The sequence below is a fragment of the Falco naumanni genome, chromosome Z (genome assembly GCF_017639655.2).
Source record: "Falco naumanni isolate bFalNau1 chromosome Z, bFalNau1.pat, whole genome shotgun sequence".
NCBI classification, from domain to species: Eukaryota; Metazoa; Chordata; class Aves; order Falconiformes; family Falconidae; genus Falco; species Falco naumanni.
Genome location: NC_054080.1, coordinates 67093982 through 67104742, shown reverse-complemented (window position 1 = coordinate 67104742; position 10761 = coordinate 67093982). Strand labels below are relative to the sequence as shown.

The 10761-nt window shown below is 42.4% G+C and overlaps 1 protein-coding gene across 1 annotated transcript; it reads right to left on the bottom strand.

The window, feature by feature from the left end:
- Positions 1–370: 370 nt before the first annotated feature.
- ESM1 (endothelial cell specific molecule 1) lies at positions 371–10343 on the bottom strand. The gene is made up of 3 exons (XM_040580764.1): positions 9799–10343; positions 5660–5815; positions 371–2395 (listed from the first exon to the last, which is right to left on the bottom strand). The coding sequence occupies exons 1-3, from the start codon at positions 10097–10099 to the stop codon at positions 2295–2297; spliced, it is 558 nt and encodes a 185-aa protein (XP_040436698.1). The 5' UTR covers positions 10100–10343; the 3' UTR covers positions 371–2294.
- Between the last annotated feature and the right edge of the window lie 418 nt (positions 10344–10761).

The window sequence follows — 10761 nt, the reverse complement described above, 5'->3', positions numbered from 1 at the left end:
CAGTCACTGCACCAGGGCTAAATTGTCCCTGGCATGGTGGTGGTCAGGCCAGCAAGAGGACTCCCAAAGCCTTCCTGCTCTGGGATTGGCCAGGGATGGGCTGTCCCCCACATGCAACCTGGATTCATTCACCTCATTTTGGAGGTGAATATGATTGAAAGTTATGGCCACAAGCCATTCTGAACACAGGCCACCACTCACCTTCAGCAATGAAGAATGGTGCCCTGCAAATTCATTTAAATAGCTGCAACCATTGTGACCTGTTTCCATGGATTTGGCAGCAAAACTGTGACTAGCCTGCATGCACCATGGCTATGCCATCACCAGCCATCTTACTCTGTCATTAACGGATAGACACAATAGACAGTGATACTTTCAGTTGTGTTTTTATTGAATAATAATAATCATATACTTTTTAAAACCAACCAGCTTATTAGATTTACATTCAAGAACTCGTCATGTCATTTATGACACTTATTGCAGAATAGTAATAATGTATGTAAATATTTACTACATTCTTTAAATAATTCTCTTCAGTCTGCTGAAGGACCATGGGTTTGATCCTGCTCTCACTGAAATCAAGAAAAAAATCACTTTTGATGTCAGTAGATGAGAATCAGTATGCTTGCTTGTAAATATCCCAAGATAATATTGCTGCCTCTCAGACCCAAACATTCAAATACAGGTTAAAATGTGGTATATGCTAGTTTGAGATTCATGTTTACTTGTCTCCAATTATCGTATCAAAAGAGCCTGCCCTGTCATACTGACATTTGTATGTCTACTGCTATCGTCATCCTCTTGTTCTAGAGCAGCACGATTCAGTGCTAGTTTCCCAGGTGACAGCAACCTGCTTCCACCAACGCTGGCTTTGGATCACGATTTGGACTTCGTAAAGGTGTTGGAGTTTGTGTTGTTTGTAGTTTTTAAAGTATGCTTTCAGATCCTGCATACTTTGGCTGCAACGCTGTGTGCTCCTTCTTTCACTGAAGTCACTGTCAAAGCTCACATTGATTTCAAAGGAAATACTAAATTCAAACCACATTTGCAATGAGAGTGCTCTGCATTACGAGGCAGTTCCTAAACAGATGCAATCCAGGTTCACCCTGACACAGCTACATCAATTTCCATTATCTGAGGATCCAGTTGTTTCCAGACATATTGGCAAATCCATCTCAGTGCAGATTTTTATGTTACAAGTATACCATCCAGTCTGGACTGAATGAGGGACTGCCACTGTAATGTATATAAGTTATTCTCCTAGCTCTAATGGGACTTCTTGCTTGTGCAGTAAGAAGCAAAGGACTGGGTACCAACATACTGTAGGCTGCGGCTGCACTACCACTCACTGAGGGTCCAAGTCTTCCCTACAGTGGGCCAGATAAACTCCCTGTGAGTCACAGCTGGGCTGCAGCTAGCAAAGAAAATGGAAAGTACAAAGGTCCGTTTGCTGGCCTCTGACTTTTTATCCCCTCTTCTCCAAGAAATGCAGACATCACCTTAATGGCACCAAAGTAGCTGCTTTATAGAAACATATATTTAAATAATGCTAGGCAGCTTTCATTTCAGGTCGCCCTCTACGAGTCTGTATAGTTTCATAAGCTGCTGTTTCTTTGTACGGTATTTAACTTTTGAAGTCTACTTCATTACCATATATGATGTCTGCAGTGTCTTGGCTAAGTTATTCACAATATATAAACTGAAAAGCTGGGTGTTTTCTCACTGAAGAAAGGTGTATTTATCTCTGAAGAATGGTCACCAAACTTCCAAAAAACAGAAAGTTACTAATAACTAAAATTGGCTTATTTAATTCACACTGTTGTACTCCTACATTATTCTTCTTCTTGCGATTCAGGATTATTGCTTTCTATCCTGGGATTTGTTGCTGTGCGTTTCTTTCATGTTGGCTCCACACCAGTAGTTTCACTCACCCAAACTGTACGCTGAATTCAGTGAGAGCTTTCCCAGCCTCAGGCTGCAAGAGTCAGCCTCTGGCATTATTTAAATGAGGAGGGCTGAATCATATTGGTTTTCTAATATTACCATACATTCAGGAATCCACAATACATTTCTCTGCTCAAATACTTATCAAAACAAGTATCAAAAATCATAAACACTGTACAGTCTATTTTTCAGTAAACATTTTGCTCATGAAAAACAGAATCACAATTGGCCTTCAGAGGTTACATTTTCATATGTTACAGATCTACTTTTGTTCTTAAAGTGTGTTGTTGCATATTCAATAATCTGTGACAAATGCATTCACTTGAAAGTCTTATAAGTGTAATTAAGTATCAGCGAGGATTTAGCCATTTCATTACCGGAGAGCGAATAGCTTTTTCCTTAACAAGTTCCTCTTTTACAGAATTGCCATCCCCTGATGCCATGTCGTTCTCTGAAAATATACAAAAACAAAGGTAGATTTCATGAAAATGAGAGAATAAAAAAAATTGTCCTGCAGCAATGTCCCTGATTTTGGGAATACTTCAGAAAAATCTTAGCTGAAAAACCTTGCAGGAATTTCTCTGAATGCTTCCAATTACCTAGTTGCAAAACTTCTGCCAAATTATGGCATAAGCCAGATGTGCTTTCTAATAGTTTAAGCATAAGGCAGGTGATTTGAGTTCAATTTCCACTTCTCACAGTAACACTCCATTGTGACATGGGACCAAGCAGCATATCCTCAATAGCTATAGCAGTAAAGTAAATATGCCTGGAATTTGTTTACCTAGAATTTAGTACAGCCTTTGACACAATTTCCCAAGCATTCCCCTGGATGGACTGGTGGCTCATGGCCTGGATGGGTGTGCTCTTTCCTGGGTAACAAACTGGCTGGACGGCCATGCTCAAAGAGTTGTGCTGGACAGAGTTAAATGCAGCTGGCAGCTGGTTGCAAGCGGTGGTGTCCCGGGCTCAGTATTGGATCCAGTCCTGTTCCATGTCTTTATTGATGGTCTGGACAAAGGGATTGAGTGCCCCCTCAGTAAGTTTGCAGGTGACCCCCAGCTGGGGGGAGCGTTGATCTGCGGGAGGGCAGGAGGCTCTGCAGGGGGGTCTGGGCAGGCTGGAGCGATGGGCCCAGGCCAGTTGTGTGAGGTTCAACCAGGCTCAGTGCCGGGTCCTGCCCGTGGGTCACACCAGCCCCCGCAGCGCTGCGGGCTGGGGGCAGGGGGCTGGGAACTGCCTGGGGGGAAAGGGCCTGGGGGGCCTGGTCGGTGGCCAGCTGGGCATGAGCCCCCCGTGTGCCCAGGTGGCCAAGGAGGCCACCAGCATCCTGGCTGGTGTGGGAAACAGCAGGGCCAGGGCAGTGCTGTCCCCCTGCCCTGGGCACTGGCGAGGCTGCCCCTCGACCCCTGTGTTCAGGTTGGTGCCTTCACTGCAAGGGGGACGTTGGGGTGCTGGAGTGTGTCCAGAGACGGGCAACAAAAATGGTGAAGGTTCTGGAGCACAAGTTTTATGAGGAGCAGCTGAGGGAACTGGGGGTGTTTGGCCTGGAGGAAAGGAGTCTGAGGGCGGGATCTGACCATTCTCTACAACTACCTGACAGGAGGCTGTAATGAGGTGGGTGTTGGTCTCTTCTCCCTAGTAACAAGCAATAGGACAAGAGCAAATGGCCTCAAGTTGCACCAGGGGAGGTTTAGATTGGGTATTAGGAAAAATTTCTTCACCAAGAGGGTGGTCAGTCATTGGAACAAGCTGCCCAGGTGAGCAGCTGAGTCACCATCCCTGGAGTTATTTAAAAGACATGTAGATGTGGCACTTGGGGACATGGTTTGGTTGTGGACCTGGCAGTTCTGGGCTGGTGGTTAGACTCGATGATTTTGAGGGTCTTTGCTAACCTAGGTGATACTACAATTCTGTCTTCTGACTGAGGACAGCTGCCATGGAACAGCCTGGTGCATAACACTAAACTCTCTTAAAATTTATCCAATTTTTCAGTTCCTGGCTGACACTGATTCCTGAGCTATGGGTGAGGCCATGTGGTATGACTGGCTAGGCTTGGAGAAAGTATGCTGGCTGCTGCCCTACTGTGAAGGTGGTCAAAGTGCAACACACAGGAACACCCCTGGCACCATTAAGTTTACTAAGGTATACGTAGCCATAGTGTTTTTATAAAACATACAGGCCAGAAACTCGCCTGTTTAAAATGCAGAATCATACACTGCTGTACTAATTCACTGAGGATCTGTCCTAGATGCTAGAGTTACCTCTGAAGACCACTATTAAATGAAACCCTGTGTGATCATTACATGCAGTACTACGTACAGTGTCCCTGGTCTACTTCCAGTGATGGAATTCTGAGGGCAAGAATCAGTGCAAAACCTTTGCACAAGTCAAAAGTACCATTTGTTCCTATGGGATCAGGATCTCATCCTGGCTGGGATCAGACAATCTGCTAAGTATTAAGGCAGCAAGAAGGTTTGGGACCAAAAGCAAGAAGGGAGAGGAAAGGAAAGAAGGAACTAATGAAAGGTTGCTACTTGGTAATTGGACTATAGGCTAGATACAGAAAAAAGCAAGACAGGAGCATTTTTTCCATGTTATTTCAGCACCATTACCTAGAAAGGCAAATTGCACAATCATGTAGAAAAATATGAAAGGATCAGGACTAACCCATTTCACAAAGGTTTTTTTCAAGATCATTTTAAATGTGGTATGAGCATAAGCTGACGAAGTTTGCTTCTGTGTAACTTTCTCTAAACAGAGAGCAGAGCAAAGATAAATCATGTATTAAGGAAGCAAACTTAGATAGGTTAATACAGCAGGAGAAAACCAAAATAAGGCACATGAATTGCATTTGGAGGAGAAATAAAATTCAAAGACTTTTGGATTAAATCCTAGAAAAGCTCCCAGTAGGTCTAGGATTAAACCTCTCATATTTATTTAAAATCTTTAAATTTGTATTTATTTGTGTTTAAATTTAAACACTGTTCAGTCAAATATACCTCAGTAACATCAGGTAGAGAATAAAAGGGAAAGAAATTTTAATTTCAGCTTTAGAAACTTCAATGTTCTCTCCTTCTTGCCTCAAAACCACTCCAGTTTCTCATGCACCTTATTTTATTTTTTTTTAATTTAGGAAAGATCTGTTACACACTTCGATCTGTGTACTTTCAAACAGAAAGAAAGATCTGTTACATGATCTTAAAGGTAAGAACTCACTCCAGAGATACTGTGATAAATGCCTACAATAAAACATTTCATAAAACAATTCATTGACACCTGAAAACGTATAAAGCTCTGTTTTCATGGAAAAAAGATGTTATTTTTACCATATATCAGCCAACAGTAAATGCAACCTAGTGAAATCTTATTCTACACAAAGCAGCTACATGCATTGCATCAGAACTGACTAATGAAAATCTTAGCATAGCCTCCCATTGCACAGGTGACATTGTACTGCTAGCGCATGCAAAAGCTGAGAAGTATTTCACCCATTTTAGGATTTAAAAATGTTTTTACCGTGTGTCACAGCTCACCTAATTTCTTGCCTTGTGTTAAAGGAGCTGCCAGTAAGAAAAACAAACATACCTTGTGCTGTTAGCTATTTGCACAGCTCAACCAAGGCACACATCACTCACACACAGCATGCGCAGCATGATACTAGATCATGTACAAGGTGATTTCTGCCAAAATCAAGTGCCCCACGAAGTCTTACCTGTGTGTGAAACTATTTTTCGTCGATTTGGAGGCTTTGAAGCAGACAGTTGAAAAAATGGGAACTTCAAACACTTGCCGGTTACTCTGTCACAGATGCCAGAGGGACAGTTGCAGGTTTTCCTGCATTCCATTCCATAGGTACCATAGGGACATTCTGAAAAAAAAAAAGTAATACAGCATAGCAGACCTCAGCGATCCAGGTCAGCTGCCAGCACTCTTAATAGCTGGTCTGTTTATATCCTTAAAAGTGGAAAACCTTTGAGTGGAGGTCAGCTAAAGATTAACTACAGGATTTCAGTATGCCGGTGTAACATGTAACAATACTTGTTACAAGTATTTTCCAGTTCTAACAAACCTTGACACACATCATATACATAATTTCTTTTCTTATAACTTATTTACAATGTCCTAACAGTAATACTCTGAAAACTCCTAGTACTAAAATGCAAATTAAAGGCAATATGAATATGTAAGTATGTAAACCTAGAAGATGTAGTTTTAGATTTATAAAAGAAGACTTCAGAAAGTTCCTGAATTCACTATTTGGGCATGATACTATCTGGCTTACATGTCTGTCATGATTTAGAGCTGGTTATTGCTGGTGCTGGACTGCTTGTGGTCTGGGCCACTGCACATAGGCTTGGTGGAGGCTGCAGCCCCGATCCTGAGGAGCTATCCAGCAAACACACCCTCCATCTGGCAACACTCCTGTCTCTTTCCAAAGAACCTCCCCCTATCCAAAAACTTCTCAGACAGTAAAGGTCTGCCTTCCCATTGCAGACACCAAAAAGCTCACCTACATCTCCAGCCTACAGAATGAGTATGCTTTGAAGGGATCACTGGACTTCGGCTGCTGCCTGATTATACTGCATCTGATCACATACTGCCCCACATTGAATCTCCCATTCCTGAGCAAGCTGGTAAAGGAGAACTTGAGGGCAGCTGTCAGAATGTGACCAAATATTTAAAAAAAAAAAAAAAAAAGTCAGGTGCAGAGTCAGGTGCAGAGGATTTGCCCCATCCCATAGCCGACATGTATCACATGCTGGATTGCATAACTTCCCAGAGGTTTAAACCTGTGGTCACAGCCCTTGTTTTCATCTGCCTTGCTGTTGAAAAGTATAACTTTCCAGGGCCATACCTGAGGAGATGGAGAAAAGGAAAATCCAGATCCAACATCCCCTTTCCAAACCCCCAAAGAGACCATCCCAAGGGAAGTTTGGGATGTCCCAGGAGAAAGGTCTTTACGCTCAGGCTGTCTTTGCCAACCGAGGGTACATGGTCACCTTAAACAGCAAGTCCTGGAGGCTTTCCAATTCAACTCCTAGGGGCAGATTAAGGACCGTTCAGGACTGGACCAAGGATCCAGCCAGCCCAGGCTCCCACAAAACACTTAAGGAAGATGAGCATGGTAAGCAGAAATGATACTTGCCCCCTTATATGCTCACCATTTTCAGCGCTGGAACCTCCTGAGCCAGACATATTTATGTGCATACAACACCCCACACCAGGGTTATCCTTCTCAGTTTTTCCAGTCTCCTCTTGAATCAGTGCAGATATTTAGTTTTGCCTAGGTTATCTGAGAATCAGGCTAATACCTCAACAAGAAACCAACATTTTACAATTATATGCATGTCCAATGGGTATATTTTTATAAATAAAAAGCATTGGAAAATCAATGACTTCCCCACTAGGGAATGCACAGTGAATCCCTCCAGCCTGGAGGACCTCATTGAGCTTCACCATACTCCCCTTCCCAAGCAAGGATACTCTTTGATCTGCTGTTTGTCCACATAACACAAAAACAAAATCCTGCTAAAGCAAAACAGTTTTTGTGTGCACAATCCTCCCTGAGGGACAAGCTGAGAGCACACAGCACAAGGAGCATTAATCTGCCCGCTGCAGGTGCTCAAGTCGCTCAGCCCAAGAGGTGGGATGCAAAGCTGTGCACAACAGCATAGAAACAGGTCTGAGCGCCAAGCACTTGGCTCTGTGTGGAGTAATCCCGGCATTGACGCTGCTCTTCAGATTTGATGAAATTGACATCTAAATCAATATTGCTGTTAGAAGGTTTTGTTTAGCAGGAGCCTGCTCCTAAATAAATTGCAAATAGCTCCCAGAGATCTAGGGGAAGCAGGAGCAGGTTCTCTGCTGTGACAGTTATACCTCAAGTTTAGAGGGTATTTACTGATAAAAGTGCAGAGCGCTAGTCTTCCCTAGTCTGTTTTGGACAATAATGACATTGCTGTTGACAACAATATGATGCAATCTTATAATACTAAAAGTACCCAGAAAATTACTCTGAAACATATACTGTCCATGTTTTACCAACTTTAGAAATCAGAAACTGAAGAACAAAGAATTCAAGTAATTTTTCCACAACTTCAAAGTAAATCAGTCGCCAGCTACCAGACAGAATTTATCCATTCTGACTCTGAATTATTACAAACATGAAAATTATTAAAATGAGTGAGTGGTCTGGTATCATAGCTATAAATTGATATATAAGATAACAACATTTGGCCCCATAATTTGCCTGATAAAATTCACATACATATAGAGAGAGATTATAATGTCTCAGATCTGAGATGAAAAAAGAAAAAGAATTAGAAATTACACCTATAATATTTAGTGCAAATAAATATATGGGGAATATAAGCCTTAAATACCAGTTTACAACTCTAAGTCAAGATACAGCTTTATTTAAATCAACAAGATTTTTTCCACAGACTCCCTGGGGAAAAAAAAAATAAATTTACTTTACATTTTCTACAGAGCTTCCAAGATTCAGCTACAGGAATTCAGACCTCATATTCCCAATGTTTCTTTTTTCCCATTTAAAGTGTGTATTACAAAGAAATTCCTGTGAGGACAGTGAAAAGTATATAATCATTCAAAGGAGCTGTTAAAAAATTATAGGTGGTATCTTGCACTGCAGTAATTTTTAATAAACTGAAGATCAGTCAACAATGTCTGTAAAATACTCTTCTGATGAGTGTATCAAGGATATGAACTTTATGCATAAATTCTAGTCTTTATAAATGAAAGTATTATTTTGGGTTTCACCCTCAAATAGGCACATGATTTTGTTTTTAAATGCCAATGTAAATAAATGTGTGCTGTATGTGACTCAGCCTGAATGATTTTTGCAGCATCTGATCCTAAGTCATTACTTTAACTAAGGCTATTAATACGCTTGATATTTAACTGCCAAGACATCTCCACTTTTAAGGTTGTTCAAAGGCATATCTATACCTGCTTTCTGGAGTGGTACGTGAACACAGGGGAAAACTCACTGCATTCATGCTTTGCAAAGCCTATTTTAAAAATTATTCATTTAAAAATAACTTTGATCCTACTTCTTAGTAATTTAATACCTCCTGTCCTTTTAAAGATTTTCCTTTTTGCATGAAGTGAGGATAGGTCTTAAATGAAAAATGCCATTATAGTCTGTGACTAAAGAAATCAATGCAGCATACCTGGAATAAGATGAGAGCAGTGGCTGGCTGTTCATCTCACAGTCAGCTCCTGTTCTGTTATTCCCATCTTTCAGGCAGGAGCATCTCTGCCTCCCCTGGCCACATCCCCAGAGTAGCTGAGCACCTCAAAAGCAGGACTGAATTAAACACCACAACATCCCCAGGCACTGGGCAGTGCTGTTACCTCCATCTCCCAGACCCCAGAAAGAGCACCTGGTCCCTGGGCAGGCAACTGGCAGTGCCCACAGGAACTTCACCCCAGGGAGAGCATGGCAGAGGCAGGGACCCCATGACAAGGATGGACTTGCAGGATTAAAGTCTTTGCAATTTATAGAAACCCACCCACTAAATCAGTAGAAGGATCAGGACTAGCACCTGGGTCTCCCATGTCCCAATCAAAACTTTCACCTCCGAGCACACTCCATTCGTATTTCCTCACACACGTCCCCAAGTCTGAACAATATTCTCACATTAATAACCCTGTCCCTCCTACATGTAACACCTTTTAATACCAGCAGGTATTTTTAACTTTCTTCCTGGCTAAGGGCTGAGCTGGAAAAATCCCATTTTAGACCTTTCAAGCAGGAGGCAAGCTCTATACATAGGTTGCTTGCTGCCAAATTGCCACAGTGGGTGCATGCAAAGTGAATATTATTACCTTTGCAGATACCAAATTCATCACCAAAGTCATCCTCCTCAGTGTAAAACTGGCACTTCAGCCCAGGACCACACTTGACACCATCCATACCCGAGACCGTACGATAGCAAGTCTCCCCCAGAGCAGCTGCACACACTCTGCAACAGCCACAGTCATCCAGCACTGTTCGCTTACAGCGCAAGGTACTTTTGCATGCGTTACTGTCACAGGGCTCGGGACAATCTACTGCGTATTTCGCACTCCAAGCAGTTCCAGCGTGCACGGGCATCAGGAGGAGTGTGAGAAACAGGAAGCCCTTCATGTCTTGCAAGGGTAAATGCTCCGTCCCAAAGAGCAGGCTTTAATGCTCAGCCTGCTGGTGCCTTGTGCCGAGGGAAACAGCGGTACAGAATCCAAAGTGGTAGCTGCACACATCAGCCTACAAGTTTATGAGCTTTATACAGTGTGTTGCCCACATGCTGCACCGTCGTCAGCTTCCTCAATCCGGCAGCGCTGCTCCTGCCAGCCTCCGTTGTTTCAGTTTATGAAATCCAGGATGAAGGTTGGATTAGCACTCTGCTGCCATCCAGGAATTGAAAAGCCTGAGCTGATGTAATCTGTTATGTTTAGTTGGTTGTTTTGCATGAAGACTAAAAACTCTCTCACATCCGTCTCAAATGCTCAAGGACATCTGCCAAAAGAAAAAAAGGGAAAAAAAAAAAACACAAAAAACCACACACAACTGGGAAAGAAAAAAAAAAACAAACCCTGACTAGGTTGCATACCTTCCTGTAGGACAGGGATCACTCTGACACCAGGCACATTGCTGACAGGACAGCTCTGCCTCACTAACACAGCACATGCAGCCTCAAGAAAATCACTCTGAATCATCTCGTTGCTGAAAGAATAAACTTTAGAAGAATAAATCTTTCCCATCCCCTTCAAGGGGATGTGGACAGTTACTTTAATGAACAAAGTGAGATC